The sequence below is a fragment of the Mauremys mutica genome, chromosome 18, assembly GCF_020497125.1.
Source record: "Mauremys mutica isolate MM-2020 ecotype Southern chromosome 18, ASM2049712v1, whole genome shotgun sequence".
NCBI lineage: Eukaryota > Metazoa > Chordata > Testudines > Geoemydidae > Mauremys > Mauremys mutica.
The window spans coordinates 27101754-27127024 of record NC_059089.1 but is presented as its reverse complement, the minus strand read 5'-3'; the positions used below and the strand labels follow the sequence as shown (position 1 = coordinate 27127024).

The window sequence follows — 25271 nt, the reverse complement described above, 5'->3', positions numbered from 1 at the left end:
TCTCATGCAAGGACGTAGCCAGCTCCCTCCCATACACTCTCTCTTCCTTACGTTGCTGCCTCTGGCAATTTGTTCCACATTAGTCCAGTCTGTGCACTCCATGCTCTCCCCATTCACTGCAGCTCATGACCCCTTTTCTATCTTGAATACAAGAGGCAAAGTCCAAAGATGTCCCCACAGCAGGTCCCCTTTTCTTCCCTCATACCAACTTAATTACCAGCATGTTAATAAAAATAAATCAGTCACTGAAGCAGCCAGCTTCTGGATCAGAGGCCTAGGAAGCCCCAGTGGATGGGTCAAAGGAGATCTGGGGTTTTAACACACATTGATTTAGGATGTTCTTACTGAAAATGGTTGGAAAGAAGTGCGCTGCTCTGTCACCAGCAATTTGATCACAAGCATTGTAAGTGTCACACCACATCCAATGCTGCATTATGTTAGTAATTTAAGTTACATCCTAATATCTTTAGGACAGGAACCATCTCATGTGTTCATGCAGCACCTAATGCAACAAGGTACCAACCTATGACTGGTGCTCTTAGGCTCTACTATAATACCAATAATCATAAATGCTAACTTAGGATGCTGGTAAGTGAAAGAAGGAAAAGAATGTCTGAGCAATCTAGTCTGCGAAAAACCAACACCATCCTCTGTTGAAGGCTGATGTGCCAAAGTATTTACATTTCACAAACTGAACTATTCTGTGGGTTTTTTTGCAGCAAAGTGTCAGTAGTGAATTTTGCCACATACTCAAGAAAACACACAAGCCACAAGATCACAGCAGTAGTCTTAAACCACTACTCTGCACAGGTCTGGAGCACTTCATGAAACCAGGGGGTGAAAGGGGAACGGGCTAGAAGGCAGACAGGTTGCTGAAATACAGCAAGGGTTGAGTACGTTAAAATGACAAACTACCAAAATGCAGCCTTGGAGCTCAGTACAGTCCATGGAGCTTTATCACAGACTCTACAGCCTAAGCAGCATGCCCAGTTCAACCCACACAGCCAAGCACAGCTAGAGCAAGGCAAATCGGAGCTCAGATCTGTCCCTCCGCATTAGAGATGGGGGCAGGGTTCACAGTCAGTTCTATTTCATGCACATTAGGTGGCAAGTTGCCAACAACTGTTGGGTGAGCCAATTCTGGGCCCCTTGAACTAAGCCATCACCTTAAGCAGTGTGGAAAAGCACATGCCTCTCACATGAGCCAAGTTCCTGGAAAGCATCTGAGTTACAGGACAGTTTTTTTGCTTCCTCAGAAAGCTACTGACGGTTTAACCCTTTTCAATCTAGAGACACTGCTATAATACCACATAACATGGTGCTAATGTGGCTTAGATCATTTGGAGACGTACTCACAGCAAGTTGGATTATTGCCTAGATAGCCCAAATGGCATGTCAGGCTAGCTCCTGAACTAGAGGGCAGTAATCATATCATCCTACATCTTGTTAGCATTCTCAGCAAGGGTGTTGGTGGCTGCCTTCCAACTGGAACTGTACTCCACTAAGACAGGAGAAGACAGTATAAGCTCAAAGAGAGCCATCAGATTGGTTTGCTGCCCACCCTCCAGGTCAGAGAGGAGAGAAAGTAATGTATGAGAATCATGTGCAGAGTATATCAGTGTCCTGGAGATTCACCCTCCAGATCAGAAATCATTTCAAGATCAATTCTTTACCACCAAGCAGGGAACTCCCTGTGTTCCAGCTTCTGCAATCATAAGGAAGGTTTAATTACATCACGAAATTCAGTGTCTGGTCTTTGTTCTATTACAACAACAGTAATAATTAACAAGACTTCAAAAGAGGAAGTCTCCCCACCAAGGCTTTTTGAGATCACATTCTTCCCTTTCTGCCCAACATCCTGCGGGAACCAGACTGAATCCGATTACAGGACCCTACTGGGCTCCCTTGGCACAAGTAATGTTTATGTAGGCAGCTAATTAGCACACTTTATGGAAGCAGACCTCTGCTTGACCCTCTGTGCTTCACACACACACACACCCCATTCTTTTATGCTGCCCCCTTGTGCCAGAACAAGTAGGCTAAGAATGGAGTACAGCAGGTTGCTTGAAATCACACACACACATACCCCCCGCCAAGTGGAGCTTGCATACTCATGGCAAGTAACCTATGAGGAGTCCGGGGGCACCTTAAAAGCTAACAGATTTATTTGGGCATAAGCTTTCCTGGTAAAAAACCCACTTCTTCAGATGCAATGCAGTGGGTTTTTTACCCACAAAAGCTTATGCCCAAATAAATCTGTTAGTGCTAAAGGTACCACCAGACTCTTTGTTGTTTTTGTAGATACAGACTAACATGGCTACCTCTCTTATACAAGTAACCTATGTTAGAGACCCAAGACCTAAGTCTGCAACAATCATGATTTCTAGAGAAATGAATAGGGGGAGTTTTGCCTGCACAGCCCTGATTTCCTTCCATCAGAGTGTTCTCTAGGGCACTGCGAAGAGTGCCACACCACATCCATACACTTCCATAATACAGCCTTTTGATTTTACTTCACTGTTCATTTTAAAATACAACATTAGATAGCAGTTAATTTAAACATTTGAGAACTAGCCTCCTCTCAGGAGATTTCAGACTCTTTCATACTGGAATTCCTCTCCCACTGCCTCATGTCCCCATGCCTAACAACAGGTGAGCCAGCAAAATGATGAATCCAGATTATCAAATTCATACCTACACACAGAGTACGATTCTTCTTTCACTCTAGTGAAAGTCAGAACTCCATTAAAGTCAGTGGCGTTAAACCAGTGTAAAAATGGTGTACAGTGCGAGCAGAAGTCGTGCAGCAGTGGCCCCCAATCATAGACCAGAGCCCCACTAGCAAGACAAAAATTTGCAGTTTGGTATGCATGGAGATCATCATTCTTAAGTGTTTAGCATGTTAATGGTACATTTATACAGCACAGCCCTCTGGCAAAGAGTTATTTTTCCAATGCTGTTTTTCAGACAAAGTGTTTTTAGAACTGAGACAGGTTGCAAACTCCTTAGCACAGGGACTCTGTCTCCCTATTTGTCTGTAAAGCACTTGGCAAACTTTGGATGCTTTATAAATAGCAGCAATATAGAAACAGACAACTTAATTCAAATAAGGTACCCATTTCTCCCGCCAACTGCTATAGGCTTATATAAGATCTGACCTTTCACATGAGTGTTGGGAACATTAACAGGGTGCCATTATTTTCACATGTCTCTACAGTTACAGTTTAACCAAGTTAGTGTCTCGGTGAGGGAAGGGAGGAAAGCTTCCCATATTTAGTTGGGAAATCGATTTCCAGTAGAATTCCAGCAGTTTCCTTCAAAGACCAATATTAAAATAGCTGGTTTTCTCTGTAACACAATTTGAGAGACAAGACTTTCAGACTTTCCTTTCCTCACAAACAGGGGCGGCTCTAGGCACCAGCAAAACAAGCTGGTGCCTAGGGCGGCAAAATCTAGGGGGCGTTCCCTGCCGCCGGGGGGGGGGGGGCGGCAGGCTGGGCCAGCGGACCTGCCGCAGTCATGCCTGCGGGAGGTCCACCGGAGCCCCGGGACGAGCGGACCTGCCGCAGGCATGACTGCGGAGGTGGCGCTCGTCCCGCGGCTCGGCTGGACCTCCCGCAGGCATGACTGCGGCAGCTCAAGCGGAGCCGCCGGACCCGCGAGCCGTCCGCAGCCGCGGGAGGTCCAGCCGAGCCACGTGGGACGAGCGGTCCCTCTGCAGTCATGTCCGCGGGAGGTCCGCTGCTCCCGCGGCTCCGGGGCGCCTCCCGCGCATGACTGCTTGGGGCGGCCAAAAAGCTAGAGCCGCCCCTGCTCACAAATGGTTTCTGTAAAGAGATCCTCATTTTCTGTAGCGTAGTAGCTGGCTGCTGTAGTTGTGTATCCTATCTGCATTATTTTGGCAGCCCTGACTGATGGAGAATGATGCTCTTGCTTGTCACTAAGTGACTCAATGTTTGTTCCAATTAAAATAAAATACTGCTTGGCTTACAAAGACTCCCCAAACCATTCAAAGAGTGGGGGCAGGCCAGGAAGGGGCAGGCCGATTAATCTCAGATAAAAATTAAATGTCTTTTTCCACAAATCTAATCTACAGTCAGGTGTGATGCTAAGGGTCCTAATCACTTACACGTTCAATGGACTGAGCAATGAAAGTTACAACTCTTATGCAACTGTGTTCATGTAAGGTCAGTAAATGCACTCAAGAGTAGCTGCTTCTGTAAACCACTGTGGCTGTCTCTATACTAGGATATTTTTGCTAAAATTCCCCATGACTGCCATTACCATTTCAGCTTTGTTGCTGGTAGCACTGGTGGGAGAGACAGTGCAGACAGGGGGTTCCTGGGTACGCTGAGGTTTTAATTGTTATATTGTTTAACCCAGCACAGAGCAGGCCTACATGGAAAAGCATTTAGAATGCCAGCAGCTGTCTGCCACCCATCTACATGAGAGCTCCCACCAGTGGAACTGAAATTATGTTAACTACATTAGGAAATTTTTACTACAATTCCTTAGTGGAGACAAGTCCTAAGTCTCAAGTAATAACTAGCCCCCAAAGCTTTTTACCACTGCAACTCAGACTTTTGTGGAGTAACTTCCTGTTCTCAGTGGCAGGAGATCAGAGTAAGACCCTTGGATCAATGGAGTTTGGACTGAGTCAAGTGCTCAGGACCAAGACCTTGGTCACCGCAATTCTTACAGTAAGTAACAGGGAGAGAGAGAGAAGCAATAACAATGCACAACACAACTATTAACAAGCATATTTATAAATATTTCAGTTTGTGAATAAAATTCTCAACACATACATGCAGCTTTTTCCATCTCCCTCCCGACCCAAATCTCTCTCTGCTGAACTGACTTTGTCAGTCTGTACTGCCTAGCCCCAAAACCCATTGGGCATCCTATCAATCAACTGATGAAAATGGAATTCATTTTAATAGCCCTTAAGGCACAGCAGTACTGCAGGAGTTCAGAGCATGAACAGCAGACACAGGAGGAAGAAAGCAAGTAAGGGGCCCCTAAATTTTTTCCATAGGGTGGCCCTCACCTTAGTAGAGACACTGGCTCTAAGACAACCTCCCTTCCAATTCACTGTGGCACAAACTATCTTCTCTGCTACTTGCCTTCACACAACATTCCTGTGAGATCCACAGCATATAAAAAATTAGGAAATTATTTGTGGCCTCTTTTAATGCAATTTAGCAAATGGAAAAGGAAATGGGCCAGCACCACTCACTCTATACTAACCAGTCTGGAGACTGCAGGAATAAAATATTTACTCACAAAGATCTCATGCATGTCAGTATTCGGACTGTTGTGTATGTTTTTCATTGTCAAACCTTCCCCCCTACAAAACATTAACACTTTTAGACTCCTGCTGTCAGAGGCTGTAACAAAGCAGAAACCATCAAGTGAAAAGAGCCATGAAACCCACACCGAACCAGACAGAATCTGGAGAATATTCCAGACTAACAACAGAATCCCCTTCCCTCTCCTCAGAAATTTAATGTTGAGAGCAAGGGAAAACTAGCCTCCAGAAAGGTGGCTAGGTGCACAGAACAAGGCAGCAGCAAGGATTTGCAGACATTTCTCTTCTGGCTGAATAAACAGACACAGAAACTTGCATGCCTAAATGCAAGCAAAGGCATCTCCCTATTGGCACCTCCAGAGATATATACATATGGAGTGGGAAAGAAAACCCCTGTCGCCTTTAGAATCACTTCTATGGTTCTTAGATACTCAAGATCTTTCCAAGCAGAGAATCTATTTTCTCCAGTGTGTGTTTTTCTATCACCTGCATTAGGTACATACACTACAATGCATTATCTGCCTTGGTCTGCAGCTTTGACACCATTTTACAATCCCCTCACCCTCTCCTAGGAAATTCACAGACATGTCACTTGACTAGGATTTCTTGGACTAACAGAGCAGTTCATTTTTTGACTGAACACACTGGGACACAACAACTCCCACTGATTTCAATGTGCTTCACTTTTGCTTATGCCAATCTTGAGCCTGATCTTGTAGCAGGAGGCTCTGTAGAAGTGTCTGTGAGAGCAATGAGGCATGGTGTGGAAGAAGGTCTATTTTGCCTATCCACAGTCAGCCATCACCAAAGTAAAGGAGGGGGATGGGAAATCACCATCTTACCTGGATTTCCGTTTGCGAGAAGGCTTCTCCACCAGGCCTGCTGTTCTGGAGGTGGGAAAGAGAGAGAAGGCAGTGACCTGGAGGGCCGGGGGAACGAGCACCAGGAAGGGCAGAGGGGGAACAGGCTCCAGGGTCCGCCCTGCCACCCTGACCTGCCTGGCATCATTCAGCACTAGGTAGGCACCGGCAGCCCGCTCGGCTCTGAGCACTGAGCACAGGCTGGGTCCCCAGCAGCTCACGGAGGAGAGGGTCCAGTGGGGCAGGTGAGGCGGGCCGCCGGGGGGGGAGGGACCGGACCGGGCAAGGCACAGGGAATAGAGCACAGCAGGGGGCACTGCACAGGGCAGCGGGGGCTCGGGGCAGGAGGGACAGAGCGGGGGGGGGTAAGAGTGGCGGGGGGGCAGGCGGGGGTCCCGGGCGATTACAGGGCGGGGGGGAGAGGAGAGTCGGGGGGGCAGGCGGGGGTCCCGGGCGATTACAGGGTGGGGGGGGGAGGAGAGTCGGGGGGGGCAGGCGGGGGTCCCGGGCCGTTACAGGCCGGGGGGGGAGGAGAGTCGGGGGCTACAGGCCGGGGGGGGGAGGAGAGTCGGGGGGACAGGCGGGGGTCCCGGGCGATTACAGGGCGGGGGGGGAAAGAGTCGGGGGCTACAGGCCGGGGGGGGGAGGAGAGTCGGGGGCTACAGGGGGCAGGCGGGGGTCCCGGGCGATTACAGGGCGGGGGGGGAGGAGAGGTCGGGGCTACTGGGGGGGAGGAGAGTCGGGGGCTACAGGCCGGGGGGGGGGGGGAGAGTCGGGGGCTACCGGGGGCAGGCGGGGGTCCCGGGCGATTACAGGGCGGGGGGGGAAGAGTCGGGAGCTACAGGCCGGGGGGGGGAGGAGAGTCGGGGGCTACAGGGGGCAGGCGGGGGTCCCGGGCCGTTACAGGGCGTGGGGGGGAAGAGTCGGGGGCTACAGGCCGGGGGGGGAGAGTCGGGAACTACAGGCCGGGGGGGGGGGCTTTACGCGCTTTTCCTGCCGCGGGGCCGGAGCCCCCCCCGAGCTCCTGCCCAGCGCCCCCCCGTGCGCGCGCACTCGGAGCCCCTCACCTGGAGGCCGGGCCAGTGCGGGGCAGGCGCTGCCGGGCGGCTCCTCTCACCATCCGCGCCGCCTCCGCCAGCTCCGCGGCGAAGCTGCTCCTACCGCTAGCGCTGCCGCTCGGTGCCGGGGAAGCTCGGATGCTGCCTCACACTAGACTGGGGGCGGACTTTCCCCGCCCTTTCCAGGTTCTAATTGGCTCATCGCTCGGCAAGGAGGCGACTCCGCACTCTGACTGGCTGCAGCGCCCGTCACTCTCATGCCATCTCCCTAGCAGGATAGGTTGAAACAGCGAGTACGGCTCTTGCTGCTTAGATACGGACAGGGGTGGCTGTGCGGGAGGCAGGGGCGCCACCGTGCGGGGAGGGGCAGAACTGCACCTGGAAGCTGCCTACACCAGGGGCTGCCTGATAGCTACTGCTCAAGAATGAGGGTATGTCTACACTACGGGACTATTCCGAATTTGCATAAACCGGTTTTGTAAAACAGATTTTATAAAATCGAGTGCGCGCGGCCACACTAAACACATTAAATCGGTGGTGTGCGTCCACGGTTCGAGGCTAGTGTCGATTTCTGGAGCGTTGCACTGTGGGTAGCTATTCCGTAGCTATCCCATAGTTCCCGCAGCCTCCCCCGCCCCTTGGAACTTCCGGGTTGAGATCCCAGTGCCTGATGGGGCAAAAATTGCTGAGCTATGCCCTGACCCACCGCGGACACGGTGTTTGACCCTAGAAGCATTTGGAGCTCTGTCTGGAGATTTTAAAAAAATGATTTTGAATTTCGTCTTCTGTAACGGAGCGCTGATAGAACAGATTTGCCTGCCCTTACAGCGATCACGTCCGCATGGTCCATGCGGGAGCTCTTTCTTTATTTTGATTTTTAACTGCATCGCCACACGTGCTGATCGGAGCTCCATGCTGGGCAAACAGGAAATATTCAAAAGTTCGCGGGGCTTTTCCTGTCTACCTGGCCACTGCATCCGAGTTCAGATTGCTGTCCAGAGCGGTCAGTGGTGCACTGTGGGATACCGCCCGGAGGCCAATACCGTCGATCAGCGGCCACACTAACCCTAATCCGATATGGTAATACCGATACTAGCGCTACTCCTCTCGTTAGGGAGGAGTACAGAAACCGGTTTAAAGAGCCATTAAAATCGATATAAGGTGCCTCCTAGTGTGGACGGTTGTGGCGTTAAATCGGTTTTACGCGATACTGGTTGGCTGCACAGAGACCTTGCCCAGTCCAGAACCTCTTCAACAAGGACCACTGGTGACAGGGCAGGTCAAAACCAGGCAGGCAGATTGTGGCATCAGTGACGAGGGACTGGCTGGGGACTATAACAGATTCCTCTCGCCCGAGTGTTTCCGCCCTAACCGCCAGGCATGGCGGATGAGACCATAATGGGCAACATGACGGCAAACGTGCAGCTGGTGGTTTTAAAAGGTCATTGTGCAGCGGCAGGCTTGGGTTGGTTTGTACTTTCTCCAGTAACTTGCCAGTGGCAACCTCTCATCTGATACGAGGAGGAGCAATATTGCTCAGAGCTGGAAGCCATGCGAGTGGAGTCAGATGCAGGGTGTCGGAGATAATACGCATGGCAGCATGTAACTGCATATCCACCAGTTTGGCGTGTGATGATCGACTCCAAACTGGAGCGTAGTACTCCGCCACGGAATACGCGGTGGCAAGACCTGACGTCCGCGAAGTTGGAGCACAAGCACCCCATGATGAACCTGCCAGCTTGCTAAAAAGATTATTGTGCATCTTAACTTTAGCTGTTGTCTTCTTCAGGTGGGCATAGTAACTCAGTGTGTGGTCTAAGGTCACACCTAGATAGACCGGTTCTACTTCATGCTTCACCTTTTGACCATTCAGATAATTTTAAACATGCAGTTCTCGGGTTGCTCTGGCATGATAAAGATGGAACAAACTGGATACTGTTTTTATGATGCTTGTCAAATGCACAAATACAAACTGAGAAAATAGATTTTTCTCTGATCTCTGTTACATCAACCTAAAGCTTCGGTCTCGCAGTTGGATCCATGCAGGTAGATCCTGTGCCCATGAGGAGACCCTTGGTCTACCCATCTGGAATCAACTGCAGGTTCAGGGCCTCAGATGTCCCATTAATAATAGCAGGAACACCATTTTCAAAAAGAAGCATGATTTTCAAGTTGACACTACCCAGTTAAGATGGATTTTAGCATTTTAATTGTCTTTACAGCGGGTCACATCAGTGCCTTGCACAGTATCCTCAGACAGCATTAACCTCTTACTCTCTAAGGCCCTAGTGATCAGGTCTGATTATCAGCCAGCCATTGTAACATGAAATGTTACAGAGCAGTAGTTATGGTACATTATCATTCTGTATCTTGAGAGCTACTGTTACCTGTTACATTAGATACTCACAGATCAATCCGAGTATAAGGGCTGGTCTACACTATGGGGGGAGATCGATCTAAGTTACACAACTTCAGCTATGTGAATAACATAGCTGAAGTCAACGTACTAAGATCTACTTACTGCGGTGTCTTCACTGTGCTGTGTGGCCCGGAGACGCTCTCCCAGAGATTCCCCTTGCACTTTTCATTGCGGTGGAGTACCGGAGTCGGGGCTAGAGCGATCAGCAGTTGATTTATCATGTCAATACTAGACATGATAAACTGACCCTCGCTGGATCGATTGCTGCCCGTCGCTAGTGTGGACATGCCCTGAGAGGCACAGTACCTGATCATGCAAGGGATCCATGCAGAGCCCCCATTGAAGCCCTGGGCCTGCCCATATGCTGAGCCACTGCAGAATCCCAGCCTGATGCAATATAATTACTTGGTCGTTACTATACTTATTATATTGGCTGATTTTATTAGAATGGCAGCAAGTGCTGGGATTGCTAAACATTAACATGCGGGCCTCGAGTAACGAAGTCTAGTGACTCTGGACCGCAGGACTCCCACCCCTCCCCTCAGTCGGGAAGGCTGGGCGCTCGGTAGCGGGCTGTACCATTGCGCGGCGAGTCTGCAGGGGGCGAGTTGCAGTGTGCCGGCTCCTCCCATCACCCCTGCACTGTGAGACCGGATTGGTTGATCCCGCCCACTCAGGCTCTTTCGCGTTCTAACTTCTGGCCTCGCTCGGCTTCCGTCCTTTCGCTCCGAGCCGCTGCCGACATGGTGAGTGAGTTCTGCGGCCGGGACCCCTCGCAGCTCTAATCCGGAGCCATCCGCGGGGAGGGGCGGCCCCCGGAGTGCGGGAGGGTCAGTAGGCCCGGCCGGTCCCCCCGAGGCCCGGCTAGTCCCTCGGGCGGGGGCGGCTGGCACAGGCCGGGGCCGGGGGACTCTGCGGGGCTGGCGCTAGGCCGCGCTGGGTGGCCCGTGGGGTCCGGGCTCAGAGGGGCGGGCCGGGCCCGGGGAAAGGCGGCGGGGGGGGCCGGGCCCGGGGAAAGGCGGCGGGGGGGGCGGGCGCCGGGCCGGATCGGGCCGGGCCTGGCTTGAGGCCGGCTGGGCTCGGGGGAGGCTCCGGCAGGCGGGCCGGGCCCGGGGTCTGAGGGGCGGTGAGTTGGGGAGAGGGGTGGGCCGGGCCCGGCCCGGGGAAAGGCGGTGGGGGGGCGCCGGGCCGGGCCTGGCTTGAGGCCGGCTGGGCTCGGGGGAGGTTCCGGGAGGCGGCCCGGGACCGGGGTCTGAGGGGCGGTGAGTTGGGGAGAGGGGCGGGCCGGGCCCGGGGAAAGGCGGGGGGGGGGCGCCGGGCCTGGCTTGAGGCCGGCTGGGCTCGGGGGATGCTCCGGGAGGCGGGCCGGGCCGGGCGGGGTCTGAGCGGGCTCTCGCTCTCCTTGGCAGGCTAAGATCAAGGCCCGCGACCTGCGAGGGAAGAAGAAGGAGGAGCTGCTGAAGCAGCTGGATGACCTGAAGGTGGAGCTGTCCCAGCTGCGGGTGGCCAAGGTGACTGGCGGAGCCGCCTCCAAGCTGTCCAAGATGTAAGTCCAAGCCCAGGGGGACGCTCGCTCTGGCTCCCACTTAGGGGCCTGGCCGTGAGCCTGCGGCGAGAGTGGGGGCTGTGAAGCTGCAGCTGCATTGGGCTTATCAGAACTCCCACCTCTGTCTCGCAGTGTTGTGCCTCAAGGTGGGGCCTCTCCAGGGCCCCTGGCCCCAGCGTTATATTAGGCTACAGGTGCTTCAGCCCTCATCTAACCCCAGCCATAGGCTGTGGTGTGTGAGTACGTGCTGAGCCTGTTGTAAGGGGAAGGGAGCATTACTTCTTACAACTGGGTAAGAATGGTGTCCCTAGCCTCTGTTCGTCAGAGGATGGAGATGGATGGCAGGAGAGAGATCACTTGATCATTGCCTGTTAGATTCACTCCCTCTGGGGCACCTGGCATTGGCCACTGTCAGTAGACAGATACTGGGCTAGATGGACCTTTGGTCTGACCCGGTACGGCCTCTCTTATGTTCTTATGTAACTGATATTGCTGTAGCAGTTTCCTCACCTAATAGAGACAGGCTGCTTCTTGTTGATGTGGCACAGTTGAGATATATGATGTAGCAATACCATCCTTGTCCTGAGAGTAGGTAGCATTGAAGAGAAGCATGGCTGGAAGAGGAGGAAACAAATGCAGACTAGACAGGAGAAGGGGAGTTAGTTTAGTGTTTGGGTAGAGGGGAAATCTCCAGGGTGGTAAGATTCTAATTGTTAAGAGTAAAATTACTATATCTTGAATATAGTAAGAGAAAATTCTCTGGCAGTGCTTCTGTTACCCTAATCCTATAGTTCCTCTTACATATTTTTGTAAAGTACTTGCTAGTTTTAAGCCTTTTATTGTCTGTGTTTTGAGGCCTGTTTCTTTACTCTGCAGCCGGGTTGTCCGCAAATCCATTGCCAGAGTGCTGACTGTCATCAACCAGACCCAGAAAGAGAACCTGAGGAAATTTTACAAAGTAAGTCCAAACTTTGTACTTTATTAGGCCCTACCCTACATTCCTTTCTGGCTATTTTCATATATGTGGGTAGAGTTGTGAGGCAAGAGACCTAGCTAGTTGCAAGAATAATTCTGCAAATGAGATTTTGTTTCAAATGTTCTAATCCTGGGGAAAGTATAACATTAATCTCATATTATAATGGTCCCTTTTCAAAATATTGTTTATTGCAAGACTAACACCCAGCACTGCTCTGAATTGAGTAGATGCAGTGTGAATCTGTTCTTGCTAAAGGATTCTTCTACTGGACAGCATGTAACTCTGTTATCTGGCTTTGTGTGCTTTTCTAGTAGGCACAGGTGTAAGTGCTCTGTTGGAAAATACATTTGTAAAGATTGGCAGTCTTGAGGGATGAAATCATTGAGAACACTGGAACAGGTTGTTTGTTTGTTTTTTTTTCCCCTCAGGCAGTGTGTTATTTCTCATGGTCCACATTCTTTCCTGTACACCAGGATTATCTAGAGCAGGTGCCCAAGTGAATACTTCCAGAGGTACTGGCAGACTCCTGGAATTAATAAAATCAGGAATCACCCAACTTTAGGCTGCAGTCCTGTCTGGTAAAATGGCTGGTAGTGACTGATGGTTGGTACACTACTCAGCAGCTGTGAGGGTAACGCCATTTCCTAGTGGAGAAGAGTATGTCATACACATGAACAGCATAGGGAAGTTTTAGCCCCTGCTCTCCATGCAGTACCAACAGGCAGGATAGCTTTCTGCACTTGTACACACACAGATCCTCTGCAGATTACTGAACAGCGTGGATGCAGTGGCAAGGGTAAAGTCTGCTTTTAAAAAAAAAAAACCCACACAACCACTTTTGATGCTCGTTTGTTTTTTTGGTTTTTTTTGCAAACAGGGCAAAAAGTACAAGCCTCTTGACCTACGGCCGAAGAAGACTCGTGCCATGCGCCGCAGATTAAATAAGTATGAAGAAAGTTTGAAGACCAAAAAACAGCAGCGAAAAGAGCGCCTGTACCCTGTCCGGAAGTTTGCTGTTAAGGCATAAACCGTTTGCATACTATGGATCTGTCAATTATATTGGCCAGCTTTTTCTCATTAAACATCAAGTTGTTTGGAAACTGACAGGCATAGATACTTGTTTTATAGTATGGATTTGGTTCAGAACTCATAACACTGTATGGAGGGAAACGATTCAGTTAGAGATCATGGGAGCCTTGTGCTAGTGTAGTTTGGAAGATGCTAAAGTTAATTTCTGTCACCATTTGCATTATAAAACTGTTTGTTTAATTTTCCGTAGTGTCCTCTATAAAGATCATGCTAATGTTTTAGGCAAACATGAGTCTTTGCAAATATCTGAATCCACTAAGCTTTTAAGTTTTGGGGCAGAAGTATTTAACTTCTGGCTTCTCAAAGTGAATTAGTGTGTGTCTAGTAGTTGAGAGGATTTTCTATTTTAAGATTTTTCTCTAGTGTCAGTCACTTCAGGATCTGATCACTGTACAGATAAATTAGCATAGTGAGGTCCCTTCTTTGCTCTGCCTCTTTTGCCCGAGCTTATTTTGAGCAGTGACTGTACAGCTGGAACTCCTTACTGTTATTGCTCCAATGAACCCCAGTATATCCAGTAAAAATGTCTGTATAGCCATTGATGATATCTGTCATTCTAAACCATTTGGCATACAATTCATGCTTAAAAATTACTAGCATTATTAGTAATGCTTAGGCTATTATGTGGAGATTCACCTTACTTTCAACAGGTGCTCAAGTGTGGCTCGAAAGCTTATTGCAATCTTAATCTTGATTTCAGAGGATTGGCCACCCTCTGAAATGAAATTGAGAGAGCACTGCATGCTGCTGAGGATTTATAGCTCCCAATAGGTGGTTCTTTTATTACAAGCATGGAGGGCTCCTTTTGCTCCTGGCAAATTGTCAACACTGCTCTTGGCTGTGCAGAACTTATCCCTACTTTGTGCTTCTGTCGTGTGAAGATGGAACAGTCTGGGTTGAGGTTTCTGCACTGATGAATCAGCAAAAACTTGAATGATCTATGCCTGCTATTCCAGAATATTCACTACAGTTACTTTTATATAAAGACCTTATCAGTTAGCAGGTATGTTTGTCTCCAGTGAGACCAAAAAATCGTGGGCATGTAGGTGGTTCTGAAAACTAGATTTGCTTACTTATGAGTAAGGCTACGATTTAATCATGGGTATTTTTAGTAAAAAGCCATGGACGAAAAACAAAAGAAACAAACAAACCACAGCTCATGACCTGTCCATGACTTGTATCATAAATACTCCTAGTTGAATCTTGGGGAGGTGCCCTGGGAGGCCAGCTGCTGCGCCAGCCACCCCAGGACCACTGCCAGGAGCCACTGAGCTGGGGCTGCTCTGGTCACCCCTGGGACCGCTGCTGAGGCAATCCCCAGGGCCAGCTTCCCTGGGCTGCCAGAGCAGCAGCCAGGGCCCCTCAAGCAGCAGCTGGCTGCCTGTGTGGTTGGCTGCAGAGCCACTCCAGCAGCAGCGGGTGTGGCTGGCTCCAGGGCCAGCTGCTGGGTCAGCCCTGGGGTCAGCCACACTGGCGCTACAGAAGTCACAGAGGTCGCAGGAAGTCACAGAATCTGTGACTTCCACGACCTCCATGACAAACAGGGAGCTCTACTTAGGAGACTTGTTTGCAGGCTCCTTTCAGTCCCATTGTTGGTTCATAGTGCCTGCTGGAGCTAAGATGTGTGGCCTCCCCTGCTAGTCAGTGACACTTCAGCCACAGGACTCCTGTACAGAGCTTTCAGCTGCATGTTGGAAGAGAGCAAGATGGCGGTATGTACAAAATCACAGTAATATGAAGATTGTTTTTTATGGTGCACTGCAGCTTTCAAGATGTGACAGTTCCCTTCTCCAGCAGAGAGCAGGCATCACCTCAAAGGCCATTGTCGTCATAGCCTGCACCTATAAAGAGAGATAGTGTACTTCCTTACTGATGTTTCTTGTTTGAATAACCTATGCTGTTGTACATTATCATCAGTGCTTTGGATATGATCAGGCTCCCTTCCTCTCAGTACCCAGTCTTCATTTATAAGTGGGCTAAAGAGCCATGCAAATTCCCACACTGTCACCTGTAAAACAGCCAGTTAAAGAAACCCAACCAAGCTTGCTTTCCTACAATATTTATTTTTCTCCTGTAGAGAGTTCTGCAGAGCCAGAGCAATGAACTGTAGCTGCTATTGGATGGGTTCCCTTCAGCTGTAACATATTGAAGTGTTTCAAGCTGCTATTTAAATAATGCAGCACCAATAGGGTGCAGTCTGTGTTGGATCTCATTAGTTTCTTTATCAATTGAGAGAGGTGTCACAGGATGTATTTCCCTACACCATGTTTCATGTTGCAAGCCATCCTCACACACTCTTGCATAGTTTCACCAGTGTGCTTCATTTAGAGTGGCTTGTTTAGTTGTCCTCCTAGTGAAAGGATTTACCCAAGCTCCACCCTAGGCCCAGGACAATGGGGCTGGAGATGGGAGAAGAGATCTCATCTCTGAGATCTGGGCTTCTTTAGCCATCCTTTTCCTCTCCCTTTCTATATCCTCCTTAACCCTCTCCAGCTGGTGAGCTGAATTCCCTTGTTAACTGGCTAAGCACCCAGTCCTTAATTAACTATCTCCCAGTTTAACTCTTGGGGGAATCTTACAGAGGGGTGAGTGAGCCTTATGCTACTCCCACTGTCACAAGGGCTGATCCACCTTCTAGTGAATTCAGGGAAAAGATTCTCCTTAATACATGCTGCTCACACTAGTTCTGAAGGATTCATAGGCTGGAATAAATTCTAACTAGGGTACAGGCTTGTCTACGGTGTGCTAAAATCCATGCTGAGGTTACTGCACTGTTCCCCAGCACTGCATTATAGTATCACCCTGTTAGAGTAGCTGTAGCCATCTATCCTTTAACATGGGAAGGAGCCCTGCCATAATAGCTGCTAATCTCAAATCCGAGCAGGGAGATGGGGATTTGATTTTGCCTTATTGTACTGTGCCTGGACCCAGGGTACTTGTTTTATAAAACATCCTATATGTGCACAATAAAATAATGTTAATGATAAACCATGACAACAAAGTAATCTAGAGAGGAGTCTAGTTCTTCTTACCAACATTCCTGCTACAGCGAAGCAAACACCTAATATTGCCCTGATGTCCTACTAGGGGTTTGTCTTGATTTTTGTAGGCAAATTCCAGACTAACTGTATAATTCCAGGAACCAATTGCCTATCACAAAAAGAAAAACAACACAAGTTCATGCTGGTATTGCAAATGAACGGTGCACTTTTGGCTAAATGGCTTGGACATTAAGGTTGTTGGATCCCCTAGCGATGAGCACAGCATAAATGCCTACCTGGATAGAATCTTCTATTTGAAAGGTCTCATCATGTTATAAATCACTAGCATATCATTCACATGTCAGTAGCTAGAAGATGATGACAGGACATTGAGCTCTAGTTACCAGATCTTGAGCATTCAGTGAAAGGTCACAACTTTGCATAACATCATCCTGCCCCATGAAGAGCCTCAACATCTGGCCTAACTGCAGGGACAAAAAGTGAACAGCAGTTGGAAATCTCTCTCTAGCCCTTCTGAACCATAAGTCACAATGCTAGCTTCCCCTCCCCCAGGGGTTTGCTGGTCCTCACAAATTCCTGCAGCTTTACAGGGAGTTAAATAGCACCTCATGCTACACTTTCAGATGTTCCTTATGCCTCTGTGAAACTGACATCAGAACAGGTCATGGGATACTCAGCAGGACCTCTAACAGTCCAACCCTATACTGTAAGGGGATTCTGTTGCTGTGCAGAGGACTTACATCAGCTTTCAGTGCATCAAAAAGCCATTTAAATTAGCAGAAGAAACAATGTTAATGCTCTGAATTGAAGGGGCAGGAACATGCTGTTTCCTTCCTTGGACACAGGACTACTACTTTAACACCATCTGCAAAAAATGAAGCATCTTTCTTGGCTTTTGGGTGTTAAACATGCATGGAACACAGGAATCTCCCAAGTACCTGCTTCACCTGAGTGTCCCAGAGAATGGCCATGTGGTCCCAGGCCCCTGACAGAGGCTGCTTGGAATCAAGGCTGAAGCATAGTCTCCACACTTTCAGTGACCTGGAAAATACCAAGTGGGTAACAGTGTGTGAAATGTAACAAACCAGACAGTGTCACATTAATGAAGAGAAGGGGCTGTGAATGGCCCTAGTACAGGGATACAGTTGAGGCTGCTAACAGCTTTGTATTAGCTCGACAGTGTTGCATTAATTAACCATGCTAGTGCCATGTGAAATCTAAAGCTCTACAGTGTGTGAGGCAGCTGTGTGCCCCCTCGCTGCCTGGTGATGGAGCGCATCTGAGCAGAGCCACTCCAGCTGCCCTAAGGCTTTGATTTCCAGATCTCTGTCCTGTCAAACACGTGTGTTCACATAGATGGAAGGATTCCCCTGCCTATCTGCTGCAACACTCCTCCCTCTCTTGGCTCTGCTAAGCCATCCCTGCCAGGGCTGGCATTCATTCCTGGCTCGGAGAGAATGCTGGAGAACATCCTCAGGCTTTGTCTTTGGCTTTGAAAGTGTTTTCAAAACACGATTGCAGGGAGAAGCCCTCTTCCCATCTACCTAGAAGAGCTTTCCCCCTTCTTTGAATGATTCAGTTCCCACACTCCTCTGACCTACCTAGTCATCCTTTTGTAATCCTCAGCACCCTGGAGGGCAGGGCCTGATTCTGCCCTTAGTTACATAGCGGCAATTCTTACTGAAATCAGCAGGGTTCTGAGAGCCTGGGCCCACAGGGTTTATTCTCTTATCAGATCAGCTCCCTGCCCTTTTGTTGTAGCCTTTGGTCACAGATGTCCCTGTCTGACACTGGCAGCCCTGGCTCTGTTGCACACACACCTTTCTGCACATGGAGGCGATCAGCAGTTGCTGTTTCCCACACAACCAAGCAGTTACGTGCGACGCTGGCAAAGAGGGTGGAGTCGGGCGAGAACCTGCAGTCTTTGGCCCTAGGGGGAGTGTAGAAAGAGTGGTATAGCTGAAGGGGTGCATGTCTCAGTCCAGAGGGCCCACAGTGTTGCTCACAAATTGGGCAAGCTCATCTTTAAAATGAAGAGTGGACTTGGAGACTACAAGTTCCAGCATGCAATGCTACATCTCAGTCCAGGCAGTGACCTCTCACACCTGAAATCTCTGCATGCTGCACCTGGTATTCAAGGGGACTCTGGCTGCAGACTGCTCGGTTCCATCCTAAGCAAGGTGCACCTCTCCAGACCCATGTAAATTCTTGCTACAGGCCCCAGTGGAGACACTCCTGGGCTAGTCCATTCTTGCTCATGTGTTGTTAAATTTCGCAGGTGCCTGGCAGGCCAGGCTGCAATCAACACAGCCAAGCCATCGCATGTTTAACAATGAAAATTAAAGCCAAGGAAGAGAAGAAAGCAAAGGAAAATACCCCTGGATGGAGAGCCCCTTATATCTTCCCTCTAAAGCTGTAAGCTGGGTGGTGTGGAATGCACACCCCCAGGACAATGTGTGGCCTGGCTAGACCAGTGACCGCTGACCCCACTTCAGCGCTGGGCACTCTAACATGTTAGCATTTTCTTTTGGGATAGCCTGGCTCTAAAGGAGACATTTGCTCCATGGCATGGTCAACCACTTGGCCACACCTTAATACTAATCCTCACTGTCTTCATGGGCAGTCGTTAGGTTTCCAGGGGCTACAGTACTGTCCACCAGTAATACCCCTTTTAACACCACTAATGGTCCTAGCGTGGCTAGGCCCTGAGGGATAGAGTCAGTGCCCGAGGCAGCAGCCTGACTTTCAGACACTAGCCCACTGCCTCCATATTACAGGGACGTGCTGGCATTTGACTTCACAGAGCAGCTCTCCAGTTCTGGAGTTCCACAGGAAGAGAGCTGTCATTGGAGCCGGTCGGCAGAGAAAGCACAGGCACTGACCTGGAGAAACAACAGTCACTTGATTTCCTTTAGCCACTCACAGAGAGGAGACACAGGCCTGGGAAGGACAGCGTGCAGGTGAAGAGGGAGACAGGGCACCATCTGGGTCTGCCCCAGAAGTTCTTCTTGGGGGGCTGCAGTAAGAGGAAGTGGAGTTAGGGCAGGAGCAGGCGGGTCAGTGTTTCTGGCCTGTAGACAACTTGGCTGCAGCCATCTGAGGGGGATGTCTGCTGCAGGGCAATCTTGGAAAACAGGGAACACTGACGCTGTGAACAATTTCATCTGGGGCCCTGGACTCTTCCCCTTCATGGGCTCACAGAGGCCAGAGTAGAAGGCCGGTTAATCCCCCCCAGTCCATCCCACGGGACCAGGATTGGACTCTTCTACTTCATTAAGGTTTGTTATGGACACAGTGAGATTTGTCACCAAAGCAAAGCCGACTGGTTCCCTCAGCTGCTTTTGCCTCTAGTTGTCAGAGTGACCCTTGCACCAGCTGGATAAGAACAATCCTAGCCCCAAGGAACCACTGAGAGCTGATTGGCCACACTGAGTGTCACAGACCTTCCTACAGATGTCTCTGGCCACAGCCTTGCCCTTCCATCTGTTCCTCGCAGCCACAGAAGAACTTGACCTCAAAGGGCCCCTACCTCTGTGTCACATTCATTCAGATTAGCGTAAACAAGCAAACCAGGCTGATCGCAGTCCAGGGACCACCAAGCCAGGCCATATACAGCCCATGTAACTCAGGACTTGCCTCACCTTTCTGCCTCACATATTATGTTACATCCATCACTGCAAAACGTTCTGAGAGATTCCCCCACATCTTAGCTTGGACTGGCAGGGCTGACTAGCTTGGTGGAAAAGCCAATTTTGCTCAGCTGTTAGTCTGTGCTGTCCCCCCATCCTGCTCCCTGTGTCAGGGTGGGGCTCGCTGCTATTTCTCAGCATATGCAGTAGCCTCTTTCAGGAGGCCCAGAGCTGAGCTGGGGCAGCTCATGTTTGGAAATGGTTCTTGTTGCTGTGTACAGAGGCAGCCTGGCTGTCTCCGTAGTTACAGGGGAGCGAGTTTGCATCCCTCTACAACCCAGCTGGTAGATTAGCAACTCCAGGTTGCCTTCCGCTCTCATTTTAGGAATGTACCTTCAGAGTTTTGATTCCCATGGAAAGCTGCCAGTTGGAGAATGGCATTATACAGAAAACTCCTGGCTGCACATTAGTCTGCCCCAAACATAAATAGGTCTTCATTCCTGGAGTAGTTCTGACTGACAGCTGTTTCCAGGATCACGTGAATGTACATATTCAGAACCTCCATACATCTGAGAGTGAATCAGTTTGATCACATTAATCCTTTGCGCTTTTGCAGTAGTGAATGGATGAAAGCCTGGCCCTGGTGAAGTCAATGACAGAATTCCCAGTACACCTACTGCTTGTAAAGCACTCAGATCCATGGTTTGGTGGATTAAGTACAGCACTAGGAGACTGGCTTCACCAGGGACTTAGAGGATGGCTGTGGAAAGGTAATTTTGCCTCACTGCTCCTCAACTGCCCCATGTGTAGGATGAGGCTAACACTGTCTGTAGCAGGGAGCCATCTCTGGGCACCCCCCATGGGCCAACATGGCCCTGCAGGCACACTGCCCCCAGTTCTCTCAGGGCCTGAGAAAAACTCACCCCCAGGCCAGAGCACTTTAAACCAAGATTCCCCCTCCCCTGTACTTTTGTGGGATACAGTTTATTCATGTTACAACAAATCAATTTTCTCCTTTACCCCTCAAGTCCAGCCCCCTGTTCACATGGATTCAGGGATCCTATAGCCCTCTTTCTAGAGTCTACCCCTTAGGCCAGGAGTCCTACAGCCCTCTTTGTAGGGTCTCTGCTGAAAATTCAGGTCAGCTGCAACCCTCACTCAGCTTTTCCAGGTTATCCCCTTTCAACCCAAAGAACTGCTCTGCATAAGCTCAAAAGTGCCCCTCTTACCCACCAAAGCTGGTCAAATAAAAGACATGATCACCCCCTCCTTGCCTCTCTATGCAGCTGGGACCAAGCTGGCCAAGACAGACCAGGCCTGGCCCACACCCTTTCTACTCTGTTCTTTCCTCCACCTTTTGAGACACCTCCTTCTCACTTATCTCCATGTTTGGATTGATTTAACCACATGACTCCCCTGTCATGTGACTGTGCCAATTTTCCTCACCTGGGAGGAGGCCTGAAGGAGTCACAGGTGGGGCTGGAGCCATTCTCTCTTAAAAGGCCAGTCAGTGTAAGGCAGGGTTTGTTAGAAGACAGGTGTGTAGTGCTTTGACAAGACCATACTGCATGGGTCTACAACACAGGGCTGTTATTCTGTTGCTTTCTGGACAAGTAAGCATGCAGCAGAGCTGTCAGCTAGGGAGGGTGACAGGAAGATAGTATCTGGTTAGATAGTGAGCATGGAAGGAAAAGGGATTTGAAATGGTACAGTTGATAGAGACATGGGCAGCTCATTCTAGCTATTCTTCCTCTGATAGCCTCCTGGAATCTCCATCCATCCTCAGATTCTTTCTTTTGCAGGTTCTACCTACATCTCCTGTCTCCCTTGCCCCAGAGAGGCTCCTAGAGTCCCTAGGTATTTGGTATCCCAATGGTCCAGTCCTGTGAAAAAGCACCAACATCTCACTGCAAACCCAAATCACTCGCTTCACAGGTGTGATGGGCTGTGAGTGACCATGTAGTAAACCCCCTGGTCCTCCAAATAGCTCTGAGAATTGCATCAGGAGCCCAATGAACTGCAGTTTAAGGAGAAGGCACTAGAGAGCATTACAGCCTCAAATATTCTGTAACCTGAAGCTAGCTTGAGTTTTGCCCTTCTGGCTAGATCCAGCTCTGAACCTGGAGGTATCAAGGGATGGGTCTCTACCTGGCTTCAGGTGAGATGTACAACAGGTCATTCCAAAAGCCTGTTTTTTCTGCCGAAAACACTGCCTGGAAAAATAATTTAGACCCTAGGAAGCAGATATTCTTTCCTCAGAATTTCGGTCACTAACCACAGGAACTTTGCTGAGAACCAAGGTCAAAATTTGTGCACACAGTGTTTGAGCTGGCATTTTAGCAATATGCCAAGCTGTGCTGAGCATGTTACCCCTTCAACAGGAGGATCTCAAAGAGCTTTAAAAGTAGCATTGAATTCCCAGTCCCTCAGTACTATTCCTACTACACTGATGGGGTGGCAGAGACACAGACAGGGAGAGTGACTTGTCAGGCAAAGCAGGGGATAGAATCCAGGAGTCCTGACTCCTAGCTGGTTGTTGAGAGCATCTTTCCCCCTCCTAACTGTTCATGCTAGCCTGTAAGCTCTGAAGCCATGGAGTGATTGAGGACACACTGAGTATCTTTGTAGCCTGGGGCATTCTCACAAAAGTGATCGAGGATTGAGCCCTTGACCCAGGCAACCCAGAGTGTCTTACAAGCAGCGCCCTAAGCATGAAACAGAGTCGTGCCATATCCTGGATCCCACTTCCCCCGGGAGTCACCTAGCAGATTTCACTGCTGGGACACTGCTAGAAACTCACCCTATGTTTGTCCTTTCCTCATTTTCATCCTGTTGCTTTGAGGGACCTTTTACTATAGCACCCTGAATGTCTCCCCTTCCCCTTGGTGCCTACATGCTTCAGACACTTGCAGATGATGGGCAAACCCCAATAACCGTCCTACTAAAGGTAAATTAATGGGGAGCTAAGAGAAGCCCTTTCCCAGAGGGGATGAGTCTCTCTGTTCCAGATGGGCAGATACTCAGAGATCTCCCTGATGTTGTTCACATCAGCAAATTGCTGATGGGACCCAGGATTTGCGCAAAGGTTTTCCAAGCATGAAGCTGGTTATGTTATCTCTGTAACTGAAGACATTCCATAGCATTGAAGCAGGTTTCCTGGAGAATATCAACTTAAATAAATAAGCTATTTCCAGAGTGATCAAATTAGGAATCCAAAGAGAGGCTGGCTGACTGCCCCAACTACAAGCTATTTGTGACTGTCACCACAATAGGGTTGTGATCTAGGGTGACCAGACAGCAAATGTGAAAAATCGGGACAGGGGATGGGGGGTAATAGGCAACTATATAAGAAAAAGACCCAAAAATCGGGACATCTGGTCACCCTGCAGTGATCGTAGGCCTTGCAAACGACTCTCAGCAAATGCAGGTTCTCCTCTGCACCCGCACACACCTAGGCTGTGCAGGAATGAACCTGTCTTCATTGCAGCTTCTGCTTTACTTCTGCCCCACGCAGCGGAGTTTGCACTTGTTAAATGAACAGCAGCTCTTTGAACGTGTCCCACCCTGTTATCCTTTGGGAATCCCTTGTTCTGGGCGTTTGCCTCAGGACAGGCTGGGTGTCTGCTCAGAATTTGACTTCCTCAGATCAAGAATAGCTCAGGTGAAGTCCCACCATGTGAAATTGCCCTTCCTGACCCTGTGCAGGACTCAGTGTGTCCACACTTCCAGAAGCGGGCATGGTGTAGATTTGTCCCCATAAGCCTCACCCAGGGCCCCTCTGTGTCTCAGCATTAACACTGAAGCTGGAGCAGGAAGTTACAGAATAATGGTCCTCCACTGTCTCCTAGGAGAGAGGTCCTTCAATCTGGTACGGACTCTCCTGCCCTGGCTGCACTCAGTGCAGGAGTCCCCATCCTCAGTTCCATGGTTCAGCTCTTTTCCGGCTCTGGCCCACACCCTGCAGCTAGACTGGGTGTAGAGGGTGTCAGGCCCAGTGTGCTGACCATCGCGAGTGCGTTTTGGGACGGCGGCACTGGGCTGTGAGGATTAACTCCTTCCTGTGTGGAGATGCAATAGAAATACCAAAAGCTTTATTCCTAGTAACAAGTGGAGCAGCAAACTGAGCTGTGTTCTCCATGGGCAGCTCCGACCACACTGTGTCACGTTCAGAACATTGCAACGTGATGTGCGCTCATATATCTCATTTTCTGTCAACAAACAAAGTCTAAGGGTGCTTCTCTGCCTGGGAGAGGCTGGAGGCGCCCAGCCTGGCCTCCTGACCCTCAGCTGCATCTCTAAAGAGAAGCCAAATCCTCTGTGAGAGGCCAGATGGAAGCTCTTTCCTCCCACACATTTACAGGTCACCCTGCCACACCCCCCCGCTCTGCTGACTGCCTCGCTCTCCCCTCCACCCTGTGGGTTTCCCCATGGCCAGGCTGTCTAACCCTGCCCTGCAGTGCTGATTGCTGACATATCTAACAGCTTGGTGAAGGAAGAGCCTGAGGCCCACTGCTGCCTCCCTGTGCTCTCTGATGTCTGCTGCCCCTTGGGCTGAATGCCCCAACAAGTAACAATGGAGTCTGGAAACTCACAACCTAAAATCACCTACCACCCCATTTCCACCCCACACGGGGGCAGGAAGTTATGGGGCAATGGTCCTTTAGCGTCTCCCAGGAGAGAGGCCCTTTAATCTGGTCTGTTACCCTCCTGCCCATCCGGCCTGCAATGCAGGATTCACCGTACTCAGTTCCCCGCCTCAGTGCTCTTCTAGCCAGCCTGATAATGCAGGAACCCAAGTGAGAAATCAGCTCACTGCTACGGGTGAGTTACTCTCAGCCCGTATTGCTGACTGCACTAAATGTGGGCAAGGGAGAAAGCCTCAGTACCTGAGCGCCTATAACTAGCATCTAATTTGCCGCCCAGAGCAGTCTAGCTGCACCAACCCGCTGTGTTGTTGTTGTACACAGCATTGCGAAGGGAAAACGTCAAGTCTTGCTTGCCATGCAGGCAGCGAGTCACAGGCCTGCCAAGGGCAGCAGTCCGGTCACTTTCCTGAATGGCTCATTTTGTTTGAAGGGCTTGTAAAGCAGATTGTTGGGGGAGGATTTGTCTCGTGCATCATTTGAGTCCTGCTGGTGCCATGAATAAAATCAGTGTTCTGTCACTTACTCACTGTTCAGCCTGGGCCGCGCTCCCACCATCTCTGCAGCACACAGGATTTGGCTCACGTTACACAAAGGCTGTTGAGTGATTTAATTGATTTCCTGTCAGAGCAGGAAGTGCTTAATGAAAAGCTGCACATCCAAGACGCTATGAAAAATCCTCTCTTTTAGGGCCAGGGATGGGTATGGGGTCTAATGGCTAGAACGGGGGAGGGGCTGGAA

The 25271-nt window shown here is 49.9% G+C and overlaps 2 protein-coding genes across 3 annotated transcripts in view; one reads left to right on the top strand and one right to left on the bottom strand.

The window, feature by feature from the left end:
- SCAI (suppressor of cancer cell invasion) overlaps positions 1 to 7391 on the bottom strand; it is a 92362-nt gene extending 84971 nt beyond the window's left edge. For both annotated transcript variants that reach the window (XM_044992704.1, XR_006574194.1), the window contains exons 1-2: positions 7236 to 7391; positions 6151 to 6195 (exon numbers count right to left, since the gene is read on the bottom strand). In XM_044992704.1, the coding sequence (XP_044848639.1) occupies positions 6151 to 6195; positions 7236 to 7288 (98 nt within the window). In that variant the 5' untranslated portion in view covers positions 7289 to 7391. The remainder of the gene's footprint in view (positions 1 to 6150; positions 6196 to 7235) is intronic.
- Positions 7392 to 10249: 2858 nt separating this feature from the next.
- On the top strand, positions 10250 to 13271 carry RPL35 (ribosomal protein L35). Its single transcript, XM_044992921.1, has 4 exons — positions 10250 to 10391; positions 11055 to 11191; positions 12068 to 12149; positions 13045 to 13271. Exons 1-4 carry the CDS (start codon positions 10389 to 10391, stop codon positions 13192 to 13194), a joined length of 372 nt encoding a protein of 123 aa, XP_044848856.1. The 5' UTR covers positions 10250 to 10388; the 3' UTR covers positions 13195 to 13271.
- Positions 13272 to 25271: the final 12000 nt, after the last annotated feature.